Consider the following 18,201-nt stretch of genomic DNA (forward strand, 5'->3'; position numbering starts at 1 on the left):
TATGTGAAACTTTTGTTTCAGGTGTACATACATATGTATGTGTGTACATATGTGTGTGTACATATGTATATACAAAAGTATATATTTTGTATATATCTATATATCTACATCCATCTATATATATAATAGTCACTGGATCACAATGGAAAATGTACTTCTGACAGTGAGCCATGAATAAAAATGTTTGAAAACCATTGATATTGATGTGTGGTATCATGTAGCTACAGCCCCAGAACTTAGAGAAAGGCAGAGAATATGCCAATTTACGTCTCTAAGCCACCAGGTAGAAGTCAAGTGCTTGAGATTGGGCTAGTGGTTGGGAGAAGTCCTGTGTCTGGTAAGGAAGTTGTATGGACTTTCAGCTTCAAGATTTTGGAATCTGATTTTTGTAAAAGGAATTTTTACCTGCTCTTGTACCAAGCATGTTTTCCATGAAGTCTATGACCTATTGACTTAACTTCTGCCTTATGCTTGGAAGCTAACTGGGGAAAGTAAACTCCACAACTGAAAAAACTATCCCCACTCCCAGGTCTGTCTGAGTTCTCCACTAGAATGTGAGCTTCACGAGGGCAGGGGCCATGGTCTATGTTCTTTTTTGCTGGATCCCCAGTGCCCAGAACAATGCCTTGCATAGACTGGGTGCTCAGTAAACATTTGTTGAGTGAATGAGTGAGAAATGAAAGGGAATTTGCCAAATTAATGGACAGTATTCCCTGTGCTCTGCCATGAAACTGCTCATCAGGAGAAGGCATGTGAAACATGGAGGAAGTCTGGGGTCACTTGACACCTATGAATGGCAAAGGAAGAGACCAGACAACATCCTAAAGGCTCCATTTATAAATGACAAAGCCCTCCAGAGCTTATCTAGAAATTCGGAGTGGCGATTTCCTTGGTCAAAGGCTTCTCCACCTCTAGAACCTTCCCTCCCAGTATCTCCACCTCATAATAAATGTCAAGCAAGTGTCTGGAGCACATTATTGGACAATGGCACAGGTGATACTACTGTGGCTCATCTCCCTTAGGCATTACCTGAGGGTAGCCTGCTTCTCATGCACTGGTCTGATGTCAACAGCTCTGACCAGAACTCAGGTATATGCAAACACTGACAATGTGGTAATAGCCATACAGCTCTATGTTTAGTTTTTGATTGTGATTACTTATTTTTTCATAATGCAATACAGACTGAGAACTACTTCCCATATTCCTTATTAAGTTTTTCTTTTTTAGGTGAGAACACAGGCTCAGAGGCAACCCCCACTTATAAACATGAGTGTATAATGAAAACCTCTAGACAACTTAAAACATATAATAACAGACATGGGACAAACATGGTGCATAGAATAAAGATGTAAATGCACTTTCATGAGGTGAGGGTGGCCGAGCTCACAGTTGTGGTTCAGGGCTCCATGCCAAATGCTGGCAGTGGCCCCTAGCCATTCAGTGCAGGAATGGCTGTACAATGCGAGGAGTCTGTAGCCTGCTGTCCGTGGTCTCTGAGGTTGCTGGGACCATCCTAGCATTTCCTGAAAGGTGGGCATCTGGTCTTGGCAAGGCATTTCAGGCAGTACTTTTAGAGTCAAACTGATCTTAAAGCTTAATTCCAGCTTGGCTTCTCCATGTGGTGGCTGTGTGGGCTTAGGTAAGTTACTTAACCTCTTTCAGGCTCAGCTTTTACTCATATTTAAAAATTGGGCTAAGGGTCTTCTAATTCAATGTGGCAGAATGAACACATGCATTTATTTATTTATGTTTCCCATTGAAATCCCACAAAATGAGAGTAAGGAAATAAAATGGTATAAATCAATAAGGACAAAAAATGAGCACGATGACAGCAGATGAGTGACACCAACAAAATGTTGGAAACTGGGAACATCTGGATGAAAGAAAGTGACCTACTTGAGTGGCATCTCAGTTCTGCTAAGTGCCTGCAGGGGAGAAGCCTACAAGAAGCAAGCTGACTTGGGGACCTTGGAAAGGCTCTGGAATGGCAGAGGCCTGGTACTCAAAGGTGAGAGTGTTGGGGAGGCTGAAAAGAAGAGGACTGTTTGCACGTTTTAGAAGATTACTTGAGGATGTGCTCCACAAAAACAGCAGAGTAAACCAACAAAGGAGAGGACAGAGGATCCAGAAAACAAGGGATTCAACCCAGGGGAGACTAAACATGAAGGAGAAGGAGAAGCCCAACCCCACGAGGGCACAGTCCTAACTGTCTATAGTGAAGTCAAAAGATAATGTCTAAAACTGAGAAGGCAAGAACTAGGAGTGTACTAGTAGGATACCTGTGGCACTGGGTGATAAGTAGCAGAAAGACAGCTAAAAGAATTAAAAGTGGTTGACTTTGAGAAGAGAGACTTGGGGGGCAAGAGAGAGTTGAGCAAGACAGTAGGCCTCATTAGAGGCCATTAGGACTATTCGATGTTTAAAATTATGTGTATGAATTACTCTGAGTAAAATATTACAAACTTTTAATAAGGTGGTATTAATAATCATAATCACAACCTCACACGGGATTGTTGTGAGAATTAAAGAATTACACGATTCATGTGTAAAGTGCCCTGAACAGTGTTTGATGCAAACTCAGCACATTTTAGTTTTACTAATTTCAAAGTTAATTATTATTATGTTCATTATTAATATTAGCGAAATTACTTCCTTCTTTCATCACCCTCTCCCCCAAACTGTGGCTGGTTCAGAACTATGCAGAATTCTAGATAATAAGGCCAGGTTTTGTCAAGACCTACAATCTCTAGCCTTTCTGTGGGAGGTCAGAGTCGACCAGCCCCTCCCCTTTCTGCCCCCACTCCAGTGACTGCAGGCCAGAGCTGGGTTCATCTCACTCTGTGTGGCCAAGGTTATTGCAGCGTCACCTAATGTGCCCTGAGGCTCAGGGTTCTGGGCTGGGAAGGCTGCCAGCCTCCAGGGAACAATTGGGTTTATGCCCAAGCATGCGCCTGAGCCCTCTGCGTAACTTGTGGTTTTGCTACTAAGTAAAAGTGTCCCAAAGGCAAGTCTCAAATTCAAGAAACAACAGCATAAGAAGAATTTGATAATCGCAGAAACACCACTAGTGCACTCAGCTGTGAGCTTCATTGTTGGAAATTTGGTCTTTGCTTTCATACAGTTTGCTTGCCTGGGCACTATTTTCGGCAGATGCACCACACACACTTTATAGTTAAAGTCAGAATGCGTCTTGTAGTTTTACTCACGCTACTAGTTTTAACATCTCGTCTTTTCTGGATTTCCTAACAATTATTATTATTATTTCACATGTTTCAAGCTCTCACTGTGGCAAGTAGCAAAACAAAAAATTATTGCAATAAATAGAACATGTGGAAGATTTGTGGTGTGTTGCTTAATCAGCTGGCACTTGTGGAGCAACTGTTCTGTGCGAGGCACCGTATTAAGCACTGAATCTGTTGTTATATAAACTCCCTTAATAACGGTTTGGTTATTAATTGGCTGGTTAATTCTTTTAAGAAACAGTGGGTGTATTTGCATTTTAAAGTAATTAAATACATTGAGATCAGATCTGTGAAGCAACAGCAACAACAGTACTTTCCTTCCTCTCAAGAGGACTTTGGAAGCGAGGGCAATAGCTGGCTCCACATCTCTGCAATGTCACCAGCGACTCTTCCTCCCCAAATCCATCTATATCCAGGCACTATCTAATTCAGTTTTCTTAAGCAGAAACTAATAACCATAATGATTATAATAATTATATGTTAGATTTATAGAACAGCTTTCTTTCTAAGAATGCAAGGCTCTTAGAGCCGTGCAGATGTTCAGTAAATACAGACTCCTAGTAAGAATCACAATGAGGTCATTTCTGGGTGTTCCCAATATTGCTATCAAGCTTCGTGGCCTGGCCTGGCCTATGTGTACGTCTGAAAAAGGGCTCTTCACACCATGCCTTCTAGGAATGAGCTCCTGCAACCATGTCGCTAGGAAAGGCACTCTATAGCCAATGTGATTCAACCAGCAAGAAGCCTTTTTTAGGATGTGTGAATGGATGTATATACTGCATATCAGTCAACTGGCAAATGCTAAGAGTGTGCAGTAAATACGATCTAGAGAATAGGGAAACATCACCTGAACTCCATCTTTTTTTTTCTCTAAAGTTTAAGTAGCTAAAGGCCAGGACTAGGACTTGCTTTGCAACTTCCCAGAGACAATACCACAACTAACTACGTTAGAGGATTTTGTTTCTATTATTATCATCTAGATAACTTTAAGGTGAGACTGTCTGAACTAGGGACTGGACTATTTTGGAAGATGGCATTTCTGTTAATTTTCTGTAAAGTTTTGTACTATAATTTTTCTGCTATGTAGAATCTGGAGCTGCAAAGGACCTATGAAGGGCAGAAATGTCTACAACACATGTAATAGAAAGCTTGAGTGGGAGCAGCATCATGCCTCTTTCATTCTCACCATCTGGACTGGATTAGTGTTAATCAGTTACTTCGTTCTGAAATTGATACAAAAGCATGGGCACCCACTCCTTTCTCTCCTCCCATGAGCAACTCTCACTCCCATTGGGAACGACTGACTTGGAAAAACATTTTCCTATAAAACAATTAGCCCATGATGGGTAAACAAGTATTCAGTGTAGCAACTCACTAAAACAAACAAATAAGCAAAAACCGGCTTCAGATGGGTTTGGCACAAGACGAACCATACCTGGTGGACTCCTGCTTGTAGATGTCAATGATATTTTCCACCAGCAGGTTCCTCTGGAGTCCGTATATCCCATGTCTGTCCAAAACCACTTCATGTCTACAGGACGGGCAGCGGAATCGGCCCCCTGATGCCACAGTGGTGCCTCCTCTTGTGGGCAAATACGGGTTAGAGGCCTGTTCTTGCCAAGCAAGAAAAGAAGAATTGAGTAAGGCCACAAGTAGCTTTTCTGAGGCTTGTTTTCACTCTCTGTTACCACAAACAACATCAACTTCTCCTTTAAGCTTTCCATAAAATAATCCTTTAGGGCCTTATCAGCAATCAGTCCCAAAACAGGGGGCCAGCACTTAGCCACAGTCAACTACAGTGTTACCATTTTCAGCACAAAGTGCTTTTCCATCCAACATTTTCATAACCAAAGGTTCCAGCGAGAAACCCAACAAGCAATGTCTTGGGCAGTAATTCATTTACCATTTTGAAACAGACTCAATGTTTTTACTTTTTTAAAAACAAAGATGATTCCCAGTATTGAAATAAAACTAGATTTGGGAATTAGACAGAGGCTGAGAGCACAGCACAAAACAAATCATTTAAAAAAAACTTGTTTTTCTTGAAAATGAACGCAGCCTTATAAAGTTTTCTAAAGGAATTAACTTCAAAGTTAAGCATCGGATTCGGGAAGGAAGGAATCTTTTCCACCCCCTAAATTCCAAACAAACCTACCTGGAAAATATCACTGGCACATTTCCTACACAGGTTGTGCTGACAGGGGAGAATGACCACGGGTTTCGTGAACATCTCTAAGCAGATCGGACAGATGAGTTGCTTTTCCAAGTTATCCATGGTCTGCTGCTCTTTAGAAAAAGACTTGTAATTCAAAGAAGCGCTCATCTCCTGGCCGTCCCCGTGTGTGCTGCCAGGGAAGGGGTGCTCTGAATGGTTTCTGCGACTGTTTCCTGGAAATAATTCCAAGGATTGTGTGATCAAGTGTCCTTTACGTTTCTTTTGGTGGAGGACATGATTTCAGGCCCAGGTTCAGAGTGGGTGCTGGAGCTGTTTTTAGCAGTCAGGGGTCACGTGAGAGTGGGCTGACTTGTCCATATAAGCCAGTGACAGGAGGATGGATTCTGACAGGTGACAGAGAACAGAAGCCAACATTCCTGCCCCAGGGAGTGAAGAGAGTGGGTGGGAAGGAGGATTACAAACCCCATTTAGATGGGGCTGTGAGAGGAGGTTGAAGCTGACAGTTGTCAACAACAAGTGCAAACGTGCATGCCTAGTCACTGAGCCAGCCCCTCCGTGAGCACTCAGTAAGAACGTGGTGACGGGTTTCTGCAGGACGGGGGAGGACGCAGCACAACAGTCTAACTGTGTGAGGAATGCCGTTTCTGTCTTGAGAGTTTAGGGAACATCTCGCCCAAAGTAGCATGATCACATTGTCTTAGGTGAAAACAAATAAAACAGGTCTTGAAAATCATTATCCTGGCTTCACGAGGACAATTGTCTAAAGAGACTTGCATAATGTGAAATACTTCATCTTTGCCAGGGTTGTGGTCTGGGAAAAATTCTAATTTAAAAAGTGAATTCAAATCTTTTTACCATAAAAGTGTCCACAAAATTAAAAAAAAAATTCCAAACACTAGTTGATGATCCAATTTTTGAAAAAGTTGTGTACTAAAACTCTAGTATGCTCTTTTCTCTTCCACATTGCTCTCCCTCCTCCCTAACCCTCTTTCTTCCTGTACCCTACCATCACCCCTACGTATCCTAAAACACAAAGGAAATTTGATAATCTTTAAAATTTAGTGTGCAATGATAACCAGTAATGGAGTAGTAACTGGCACATGGGGTAGCCGATCTATTATTTCATTTTGTCATATGGCGGGGGACTAACAACAGATCAGTGCCGCTGCCAACTGAGGTGAAAATGGAGTCCTGCTGGCTGTACAGTTGCTTCTGACTCCTAGTGACCCTGTTTTTATCAGACAACGCTACTCATAGGGTTTTCATGGCCAATTTTTTCAGATGTGGGTGGCCACGTCCTTCCTAGTCTGTCTAGTCTGGAAGCTCCGCTGAAACCTGTCCACCATGGGTGACCCTGCTGGTATTTGAAATACTGCTGGCATAGGCAGCCAGGTGGTGTGGTTCTCTCACCGGGAAAGGAACCTGGCTGTAGCAGTGAGAGCACTGAATCTTAACCATTCGACCACCAGGGCCTGCTTCCGTACCTGGGTTCTAGCTAGTCTGAAATACCTATATCCATTTGTATTTGCTTCTTCCTCCAAGCTAGTTTTTTAAATGCTACTTTCCCTGGTCATTTCTGATATTCTTGGTCTGCTCTTGAGTTACAAATATCAATTCTGACATTTTCCAGGATTTTGTGAAACAACTGTTTCATCAATATATATTTCATCAAAAAATTTAAAATCAGGTCAAAAATGAAAAGGAAATACATGTCTATTTTTTATGTGAGGAATTTGCAGCTTCATTTCTCCTTGATTTTAAAAATCTCAAACAATGAATACATTTGGTTAATATATCCCCAGTGTGCACTTAATTACCAGTAAGGAGTGGGTTGGTGTGATTGGTTATGTGTGGTCTTAGTGTTGCATGCACTGAGAGCTTATTGAGAATCTAATAAACTCCATTAACTAATTATAAGTTAACTGCCTAGGCTAGGTGAACTGAATTAACTCATTTAAAAAAATTCACCAATTCCCTTCTTCACTGTAGTTGCTAAATAGATACTGAAAGGAATGACAACAGAAGCAGTGACAGTGGGGCACAGGAGTGCTCAGAGCGAATGGTGCTTTGGGCTGGAGTGCAGAGCATGCTGCTGGCACACTGGCAGGCCATGAATACTGTTTTTAACACTTAATAAATTAGGCAACAGGAAGTCGTTAAAAGTTTCTCACAGAGAAACGTTTCCACGAGAGCTGTGCGTTGGATAGATAAATCGGGCAGCAGTGGTTGGGATAAATGAGAGTGAACATGACCTGGCCAAAGACCAGATGAGAGGTTATTACCAACAGCCTAGGTTAGAGGTTATGACGCCTTGGCACAGGCAGATGGCAGTGGGGAAGGAAAGGAGGAAATGGACTCTGGGCTGGTGACGAAAGTAGAATCCACAGAGGTGACTCAGACGCTCTGAGTCGGAGCAACCACCGATGATACAGTGAGAGGCTGCACAGTGACTCAGGAGACCGGCCTCTCCAGCTCCTAGGTCCACCCTGCTTTGTGATCTTGGGAAAGTGACCTCACCTAGCTGGATTTCAGTTCTTTTATCTATAAGTGAGTGGGGTTCATACCCTAACTTAGCAGTATTTGTAGAAAAAAACACTCTGAAACAGTATTAATTTTGACATTGAGAGTCCCAAATTCAATTATTTGATATAGAGTTGATCCCTATCCTCTCCTCTTTTTTACTCTCTGCTCCTTCTTGCTCTCCGCCTTTCACGTTTTCTTAGAACTGCCCCTGGAAACTACACAGGAAAATAGCAAGAATCCCATAGGAATATGAGCCAAGTCAACAGATAATAATCACCTTCCCCTCCTCAACGTCTTTTCTCCAATCCTCGCTCCTCCCCACTCTCAGAGACCAGTAAGCAATGGGGTGGGCATGTGAGTTGGGAGTGGGACATGGGAGTAGCACTCTGCTCTAGGGAGGAAACAAAAAATTTTAGTCTGCTCCCAACTCATTCACAGAGATAGGGAAAATTCTGGAACTGAATCAGAATGGAAGTCAGTTTTAAGGCTCTGGGATTTGGAGTGGACCTGGGCCTCCACAGAGACATCAAAACTAGCTTAGTCTCCAGAAGGCATCCTGGACTATACAGGAGTGGTGCACGACTTCCTCCTTATCTCCTCCCCTCACCCCACCACACACTAGGACAGGGGGTTGAAACCAATCTGGGGGAATTACACAGGGCACTGCCTTAGTTGGAATCCCCGATTGCCTCTCATTCTTGAGTCCCACCAGACTGGAGCAGGAGTATGTTTAGATACATTGGGAAGCTGAAGCTAAACCACCGCTGTTCTCACCTCGTCCAGCAGTTTCCCAATCTCCCAGATAAGTCAGAGGAAGCAAGATGAGTCCCTAAGAACCTGAGTATATGCCCAACAGTGGCTTTGGCACTGAGGGGTGACAATAGAAAGAGAAGGCTTTTGACCTCTTTCAACCTCTAGCTACCAGGCCAAAAGGACTCAGACTTCACGGACCAGGGCATAGGAGCGAAATGTAGATATCAGTGTGTTCTTTATCTCAGGAAGGGAGAAAACGAGGTTCTACAATCTGTTACTTTTAGTACTATAACACCACAACAAACATAATAAATATGTACAGAGTACCAATCACTTCTTAGAATAGTTCTCTAAGTTTTATCATCTCCACTGAGCCAACTGTGGCTCAGTGAAGTTAAGTAGTTGCCCAGTGTCATACGGCTGCTAGTCGTGAAGCAGATTCCAAGACATATCTTTTGACTACAGAGCCCGCGACCTCATCCACTACGCTATGCCACACCCATGCTCTACAGCACACTGTCCATTAGAATTTTGCAATGATGTAGTGTTCTATATCTGTGCTGTCCAACCTCTAGCCATGGGTAACTATCGAGTACTTGTAACGTGGTATTGTGCAACTCAGGATATGAATTTTTAATTTTATTTAATTTAAATTTAAATAACTATATGTGGCTAGTGATTATCATATTGGACACCAGCCCTAGAACATGAGATATTAAAAAATCTTGGGGGAAAATTGGAATGTATATGAAGGATTCTCCAACACGAACTGGGTCCCCCTCTTTTGGTGGATTTGTACTTCCTGGTTAGGGTAATAAGAAACTCCTCTCACCCTAGAGTAGTTAGAAAAGCAACATCAACTCTTCATTCAAACTTGCAAAGCAAGACAGAGCATTCTGGGAACAGGAGGCATTAGAAAGTCCCAGGGGATCAGTCTTAGGAGTGCTGCCCTTCCTGAGGATTCCAGAATGTCCTTGGCATTTCACTTACAGATGATCTCTCTGTCTCTTCAGCACAGGTAATTGCAAATCCAGGTACTTGAAAATAATCCAGGTTTAGCTCAAGCAACTAGCTAGTCATTCATCAAACAAAACAGAAGACTTATGGTCAGATGGACGGTGGAGCTAGAGGGGAGTAAAAAGTAGATACAGTTTGAGGCAAAGCAGTAAGGCAGATAAAGTTTAGCTTTGATGGAAGAGAAGACAAGAGGAACTAAAAGGCTGATCTTGCTTCTGGATCAAACTAGAGTAGAAGGAAGGAGAATTCTTCCTTCTTGTCCCCTTCTTGTTCTTTTTCTTGAGAAAGTTGGTGGCTGACTAAATCTTTAAAACAGGGAGAGAACACCAGATGATGTGGATACGGAGGGAGAGAACTGGGGATTGCTGAAATGGGGGTTTAGTTAGACTGGAACACTAGGGCATGAGTGGACTGAAACTTCAGGTCAACTCTAGCACCGGTTAAATCTCCTTCAAATCACTTTAGTCCTATGGCAAACTAAAGGCCAATGCTTAACATTGTGCAGACCAGGTCCTCTTAAACTAAGACAATGAGGTTAATTCTTTTGTGCAATATCCATCCATCCATCCCTCCCTCCCTCCTTCCCTCTCTCCCTTGATTAGTGAGAGCACCCTAGGTGACCTGTGGAGAAAAGCAGCACTTCATTTGGGATTTAGATGAACTGGTTTTCTGAGTGCTGGCCTCTGTTGATCAGTGCTGCCATCTAACCACAGGAGACATATATAGAGTATAATGTTATTTCTTTTGGTATCCTGGAGCTCAGAGTGTGATCCAAAAAAGCACTTTCTAACCATTATTTGGCTTAAGAATTTGTCTCAGATAAAAAATATAGTTGAAAAAATATATATACTTGAAAAAAATACAATCCAGAACTCTCTTTCCAGTAAAAGGATTCCTGCAATCTTCTTACACCAAAGACTCAACTCATGACATCTACAAAATACTTAACATTTTGTTCCTGTCTACAATGACAATCTTTTCAATTTAGCTGCCTATCTGGCAATAGGCAGTTTGAATACATGATTTTAAAAGTTTTAATGAAAAGAAACATTTTACAAAATCTAAAATAAAAAAGAAATGAACTAACTTGAAAAGTACTTAACAGAAGCTAACACTGTGGCATTTCTTTCATTAGATAGTTTGCAAACTTCTGGCTGAAAGCTTTTTTTTCCCCTTGATAATTACTCCTCCAAATCTGTTGTTTATAAATTTTACTTCATCATAAACATCTCTGAGGAAATGTTAGAAAACTAACATATTGTAGTTTCCTCTCAACATTTCTTGGCATGATTCATATACCAGAAATAAACAGTGACGTTCCCAACAAGTAGCAAATACTTTAGCCTAAGACTTTCCCAATGGCCATGTCTGAACTCCTTACCTTGGCTCCAAGGCCTCCTTGACTCCACACTTAATATCTACCATCCCCTCCTCTTCCCTTCCACCCCAGCCTCCTCAATGATTTCTCTGAATTGACTCTTGCCTTCTGCAATCTATTTCTCATGTGTCACTCCCTATTTAAATCCAACTCATGGTCATATTACCCATAGGATAAAGACATTAATCCTCGCTGTGGTCCCTGGGCCTGACATTATCTGGATGAGCTATACATATGATTTAAAAATTTTAGGAGCCACATTAAAAAACAGAAACAAATGAAATTAATTTTATTAATATATTTTATTTAACTCCCAAACACATAACTATTATCATTTCAATATGTAATCAATATTTTTAAAAATGAGATATCTGTGAATAGAGATAGCTTTATTTCTTCCTTTCCAACCTGGAGGTCTTTACTTCATTTTTCTTGCCTTATTGCCCTGGCTAGAAACCCCAGAATGGACATCCTTGCTTTGATCCTGATCTTAGGAGGAAAGCATTCATACTAAATATAATGCTAGCTGTGTGTTTTTCATTGATGCCCTTTATCAGGTTGAAGAAGTTCCCTTCCCTCCCAAGTTTGCTGACAGTTTTGAAAACGAGGAATGGATATTAAATTTTGTCAAACGCTTTTTCTAAATCTACTGAAATGATCCTGTGGTTTTTATTTTTTAGTCTGTTTACTATTATGAATTACATTGACTTTTGAATGTTGAACCAGTTTTATATTCTTGGACTAAATCCCACTTGGTCATGATGTATTTTCCTTTTTATATATTACTAGACTTGGCTAAAATTTTGTTAAAAATTTTTGCATCGATGTTCATGAAGGATATTTGTCTGTAGCTTTCTTAAAATGTCTTTGTCTGGTTTTAGGATCAGGGTAATGCTGGCTTCACAGAATAAGTTGGACAGTATTCCCTCTTCATCAATTTTCTGGAAGTTTGTGTATAATTGGGATTATTTCTTCCTTAAATGTTGGTAGAATTCACCACTGAAGCCAACTGAAGAACCAGAATGTTACTTGCCCAAGGTCACCCAGCTAGAGAACAGCAAAGACAGGAAAGGCCACCAGGTTTCAAAGTCCACATGACTAACCACTAAGCAATAGGGCCACTCAGCTTATACCTTTAGACTTTTTGTATGAATTCCATTCCACACCTGAGCTGCTGATCCTGAGATGTTGTTTGAGTTCTCGTCCAGCTCACCTGCCCCAAACATTGTCCTCTACCTGGTTTTTGGGTGCTTTCCTTCCTATTCCTTCAACTCATTACCTATTTCTTGTTCTTTTAGTCATTTAGAGTTTCACTGCCAGCTCTTCTAGTCAGCCAGCTAGAACACCCATAATCCCAAACGGAAACTGGAACATATCACCTGATCAAAGGACTTTTTTTCCTACTTTGTAAATTTGTTTTTACAAAAATGATGATATATTTTGTGAATCACTATACGTTCAATTAAAAGATTTTATTGAAAAGAATAAAATGAGATAAAAATGGAGACTGCCCTAGAAAATGAAAGCTATACCAATGAAACACAGCTAGTTTTACACATTGGTAACAAAAACGTACAGGTTGCCTAGAACCCTAAAAGGGACATGGGATAAAAGAACTGACATTTATTAATTGTAATCCTCAGAAAAGGTAGTATCTCTGCCTTTGTCTAGAAGATTTATGCTTTGTGTTGAGAACTGCAGTATGGTTTCAATAGCTTTTATAGGGCTATATTCTAGAAAATTAGGATAGGGAGAATTTATTACCAGAAAAGCCTTTGTGTGTGTTCTACTCAATTTCTGAATCTTTCAGTGAGTGTATGCATGTCTGTTTTGTTTTTGTCTTGTCTTTAACAAAATAGACTACACTCAAGGGCAGCTCTAGATAGAACTTTTCTGGATTGAACTTTTTTCTCCAATTAATTCCCTTTCAGTGGTGGTCTCCAGTTAACTCTCCATGGTTATTTCCCAGGAGGAAAACACATTAAAACCCTCCTCCAACAGCAAGCCTCTGTGTCTAGGGCCTTTCTCCACTTCCTCACCTCTCCTCAGGTTCCCCTGACTTTATCCTGTCCACGTAGGATCTGTCCAGAGCCGGGAACCCCACTGTCCGCAGTGGAGGTGCAGTGGAATAGTCCTCGCTTCCTAGGCTCAACATAAATCTAAAGTAGCCTTTAACTCCTTTTCCAAGTTCTCTGTTTTTTGTTTTGTTTTCCCATCTGTCAGTTCCCCTTAATTATGGGTAGTTTGACTCAGCTGAGTCCCTGGCAGTGCAGCTATTAATCACCAATCACAAAGGAGTCAGAGTGGCAACAGGTGTGACTGCAATCTGTCGCCATTTTTGGAGAGCAAAAGAACCCATTTCGTGAACTTCCCAAAGTGAATGGGTCTAAAATTTTAAAATTAGAAAAATAAACTTTGCCAGCACCCATTGTCCCTTGTCTGGGAAGTTTTCCAGAGCAGTAACCTCAAGCTCGCCGTACCCATCTCTTGCCAGAGGACTGACTTTCTGCTCTTGTTCGAGCGGAATGAGAAGCAAAAGAAAAGCCACCACAGGCAAGGAGAGAAAAAGGCTGGAGGATGCGGGCATCGATCCCGCTACCTCTCGCATGCTAAGCGAGCGCTCTACCATTTGAGCTAATCCCCCACCGCTGGGCACGGCTGGTTATCTCTTCCTCTAGAGAGAGGTCAGAGGATTTGGAAGCGAAGATAAACATTTTTGACTACATTCTTGATCTTGCCTCATGGCTGAAGGCAAAGTAACAAAACGTGTGCGTCTCTCCTTCGAGCCGGAATCGAACCAGCGACCTAAGGATGGCCGCAGGTGCACGCCTACAGTCCTCCGCTCTACCAGCTGAGCTATCGAAGGGAGCGGAGGCAGAGCGCGCCGACGCCTCGCCATCAGTTCTAGTCATTTTATAGGCTCCGTGCGCTTTCTACCGCGTTCCCTCCGTAAGTCCCAGGTTCCTGGAGCACAAGAGCCTCCTCGCGGACCTTCCACCTCCTCACGACGGCCGGAGCGAGCACGGCGTCGCCCACCCTGCCCGGGCCTGGCCCCGGGGAGCCGCATTAGCTTTCTTTGTGTGAGAACAAGCAGGAGGCCGTGACCCCGCGTCCTCCCGCCGAGCGCAGACTGACGGCGGCGCTTGAACTTGGACGGCACGTCCCCGCTTCCGGGATTCGCAAAACACTTCACACGGGGGAAGCTGGCGTAGGCTGAAACAGGAGCGAGAGGGCAAGAATTTCCAGCTGTTTTTCGGAACATAATGTGTATTAGCGAAGGGTACCCGAGGAAAGGACTGTAAATCATAGGAAGCAGGGAGAAAAAAGCCAAGCGTGTCTCCTTCGAGCCGGAATCGAACCAGCGACCTAAGGATGTCTTTCGTCAGAGTATCAACTACAGTCCTCCGCTCTACCAGCTGAGCTATCGAAGGGACGGGCAGGCGACTTTCCCGTCTTCTGTGATTCAATTCATAAAAAGCAGAGCGCGCCCAACCGTGAGCCAGAGGTCGAACTGAGCATGCGTGGGGAGTACCCGGCTCTGTGTTGCTTTACGCGTGCGCAGAAAGACAGCCGTCTCTGGCTCCCGGGATCCTGACTGGCCCGGGAAAGGGCTTCCGACTCGTGCGTCCAGGGCCTTTGGTGCCAAGACTCGGGGACTCCGACGCTGCCTCCACATGCCTGTCGCACTTTTCCTTGACTACCCAGCGTCGGGGTTGGCCGTCAGCAGTGGCCTTAGCACTTTGTACTCTATGTATCCCCTCAATTCCTCCTGGTGTGAGGGGCCAGTGGCGCAATGGATAACGCGTCTGACTACGGATCAGAAGATTGTAGGTTCGACTCCTGCCTGGCTCGGGATTTTTGTCACCTTAGTTTTTAAAACCAGAGATTACTCCTCGCTCTGTGACCTCCCAACCGCGAGGGCCAAGCGAAACTCCCTGCGCCTTGAGCTCGGAGACCGTCGCGCGTCGTGTCCAAGGCAGCCCGTCAGACTTCCGAGACATCGCGAGGTCCGCGGGCGCGGGCGGGACGCCGGGCCGGCCCCCTCCAGGGCGCTGCGGGCCGAGGGCGGAGGCGGCGCGGGCCGAGCTCGCGGGCTCCGGGGAGGAGGCCCGTCCTCCCCGCACGAGGCCGGCGACGACGCGGGGCCGCTGCTCCCGCCGCTCGGTCCGTCGGCTCTTGTAAGATGCTTGAAAAACGTTACCGTCCCTAAGTCACTGAAGAAACCGCTCCCCCATCCTGCGCGACGCAGAGGGAAACAATGCAGGTTATTAACGATGTCTTTTCGATCCAGTTCCTGTTTGACGTTGCGTTTTAACGAAGGCGTTGAGCCCCTCGGTTGTAAGCACGGCGTAAAAACTATCTGATGACTTCGCTTCTCCCCTCAAGGTCTTTTAACCAAAAGGGCACAGTGTTGGTTTGAGCAAGCGGAGTTTTTCTTTTGAAGTTATAATTTTATTTGCAGAGAGGAGGTTAGAATTATTTCTTGCATCTCCCCAAGTAAGACAGCAGTTCTCAAAAGTAAAAGCTTTAATAAAATGTGAAGCTTGGAAGGAGAGAAGTTAAGGAAGAGAAAATGTGAAGTTAGGGAAAAGGGCTAGTTTTTAAGTGGGAAAACTGTTTTCTTAAGCCTACACAAATATGGTTAAAAGAAGCTAAAAGTTTGGGAGCGCGCAAGCACAGACTATTTGAACAAAATGATGGTGGGTTTTATTTTTGTTTCCTGGTAAACATTTTGGTATTTTTCGCACATAACGAGCTGATATCTGAGAGTTAAAAAAAAAAATAGTACTTTTGTGGGACGTTGGGGAGATATGTTGCATCTTTTCCCCCAAGTTTGTGGGCAGAACCTTGTAAGTTGGACTAAGAGGAAAGAGCCTCCATCTTATTCGTGCCTTCTCCCCATTTTACAGAGTTGGCAAGTGAGGTGTTTCCTGTCTGCGGAGGTCGCTGTCACGGCCGTCCCTGCGCTGTGGCGGAGGCTCTGGCCCCTTGGTGTATCCCCTTCTTGAGGTGCTGTCTTCCCCAACAGCCAGCCGGACCAGAGTAACACGTCCCAAGAGGGCCGAGATGGTGCCTGATTTCTGGCTCCCGTACTTGTGGCAGAAATTCACATAGAGCTAGTGTAACCAAGACAGACATTTATTATAGTGAAGTAGGGATGTCCCAGGAAAACCAGGGACAGGATGTCGCTGGGCCTCCTTATGGCTTTTCTCTCAGTGCCTTTTGGCTCCTCTCCTTCTCTAGTGCAGGGTTGGAAACATGGTGCTGCCCACTCCCCCAGTCATTCCTGACCTTTATCCCTCACAGACTGTTGCTGTAGGTTGAATGTTTGTGTCTCACAAAATTCATATGTTGAAATCTAATGGCCAAGGTGGTGTATTGGGAAGTGGGGTATGTGGGAGGTGATAGGGTCATGAGGGTTGAGCCCTTACAATGGGATTAATGCCCTTATCAAAAAGGCCTCTGAGAGATCCCTCCTCTCTTCCATCACATGAGGACCTAGTGAGAATTTACCAGTCTGCAACACAGAAGAGAGGCTTCACCAAACCTGATGGTGCTGGCACCTGCGTCTTGGACTTCCAGCCTCCAGAACTGTGAGAAATAAATTTCTCTTGTTTATAAGGCACCCAGTCTGTGGTATTTTGTTATAGCAGCCTGAACAAACGAGGACATCGATCAACCAGAGACTCACTTTTCTTTCTCAATCCTGACTGCAAAACTCTTCATTGTTCTGGCCTCAGATGCTCACCCCTGACCCCCAAAATGTCCAGGGGTAGGGATTACATGCAGCCAGCAGGGCTGGCTCACCTCTAGCCATATGGTTGGGCAGATAGGATTGCATCCCCTCCTTCCTAGGATCCTAATGAAAAAATAATAAAGATATACAAAAAGAAAAAAAGCGTATTGCAGCATGGAAAAGAACAATAGGTACAGTCAGCAAACTTGAGATTTTAAATAATCTCTGGGATGTAGAAAGCAAACGGGATTGTATGGACACATAGCCCAGAATGGAGAAAACCACAGCTAAGACTACACATTATAGAAGCTAGCAAAGACAGAACTATTCTCCCTGTGGAGCTCCCGAGAGCTTCTAGGCACAGAGGCAGCAGCGCGAAGGTCAGAGACACACAGCATTGTGCTGCTGCTGCTGCATTTGTCACCAGTTGGAGCTGCTTGGAGAACTGCTTAAGCAGAGTAGATGAGCCTGGGGAGTGTAGGCCTAGGGAGGGAGGCAGAGTAGAGCCTAATAATAACAGACATGTTGAGAAAGAAAGGTCACCCCACCCCACTCTCAGGGTGAGACTTTCCTTGAATTGGCTGGTTGGGGCATCTTGGGCCAGCATGGCTTGTTCCTCTCGTGCACTATTAATGAAAACACCTGCTTGTCCCCAGGACCCAGCCATTTTACAGATACAGATCAGTGTAATCCATTGTTCATAAATATGAACAAATGTCCACCAGACATTTGAGTGGAAACAGCAAAACAGTTTAAAGTCCAAGATGAGCAAACAAAATAACTGACCAAGGAGGAAACAGATAATGCAAGGAATAGTAAAGAACTACTTTTTTAAAATGCTAACTAATATCCTCAGAGACATCCAAGAGGCTATTGTAGCAATAAAAACTAGAACAAGGTGATAGGAAAAGGAGCAATGAAAGAATAATTAACTTCTTGAAAACTTAAAGTGTGATTGCTAAGTTGAAAACTAACATATTGGTCATGGCTAAAGATGAAATTTGCATGTGTAGAAGAAAGAATGGAAAATACCTCCCAGAATACCAGAATATAGAGAGCAGAAAATATAAAAGTAAAAGCATGGAGAACAGACCCAGAAGACACAATGGCTATCTAGTCAGAGTTCCAGAAAAAGAAAGCAGAGATAATACAGGGAAAGGAATGGAAGAAAGACATTAGTCATCAGATCAACAGGGCCATCCAAGTAGGATGAATGAAAAACAATCAGGCCTGGACATGGCCTAGTGAAATTTAAAAGCATTGGAGATGAAGATAAAACCCTAAGAGCTTTCAGTGATGGGGACAAAAAGAAACAAACAAAAAACAGGCTGGCTGCATAGGAATGAGAATCTCATCAGCAATACTGGATTCTAGC

At 43.5% G+C, this 18,201-nt stretch overlaps 1 protein-coding gene, 1 long non-coding RNA gene and 3 other non-coding genes across 9 annotated transcripts in view; 2 read left to right on the plus strand and 3 right to left on the minus strand.

The window, feature by feature from the left end:
• TRIM55 (tripartite motif containing 55) overlaps window positions 1–5,749 on the minus strand; it is a 45,241-nt gene extending 39,492 nt beyond the window's left edge. For all 5 annotated transcript variants that reach the window (XM_023648523.2, XM_023648522.2, XM_014727991.3 and 2 more), the window contains exons 1-2: window positions 5,398–5,749; window positions 4,678–4,850 (exon numbers count right to left, since the gene is read on the minus strand). In XM_023648523.2, the coding sequence (XP_023504291.1) occupies window positions 4,678–4,850; window positions 5,398–5,565 (341 nt within the window). In that variant the 5' untranslated portion in view covers window positions 5,566–5,749. The remainder of the gene's footprint in view (window positions 1–4,677; window positions 4,851–5,397) is intronic.
• Window positions 5,750–12,552: 6,803 nt separating this feature from the next.
• LOC138915516 (uncharacterized) lies at window positions 12,553–17,898 on the plus strand. The gene is made up of 2 exons (XR_011421568.1): window positions 12,553–15,353; window positions 16,000–17,898. It is a non-coding gene; the product is annotated as an uncharacterized lncRNA (long non-coding RNA).
• TRNAA-AGC (transfer RNA alanine (anticodon AGC)) lies at window positions 13,661–13,733 on the minus strand. Its single transcript has one exon. It is a non-coding gene; the product is annotated as a tRNA-Ala (tRNA).
• Window positions 13,867–13,955, minus strand: TRNAY-GUA (transfer RNA tyrosine (anticodon GUA)). Its single transcript is given in 2 exon segments — window positions 13,867–13,902; window positions 13,919–13,955. It is a non-coding gene; the product is annotated as a tRNA-Tyr (tRNA).
• TRNAR-ACG (transfer RNA arginine (anticodon ACG)) lies at window positions 14,869–14,941 on the plus strand. Its single transcript has one exon. It is a non-coding gene; the product is annotated as a tRNA-Arg (tRNA).
• Window positions 17,899–18,201: the final 303 nt, after the last annotated feature.

This window comes from Equus caballus, chromosome 9 (assembly GCF_041296265.1).
Source record: "Equus caballus isolate H_3958 breed thoroughbred chromosome 9, TB-T2T, whole genome shotgun sequence".
NCBI lineage: Eukaryota > Metazoa > Chordata > Mammalia > Perissodactyla > Equidae > Equus > Equus caballus.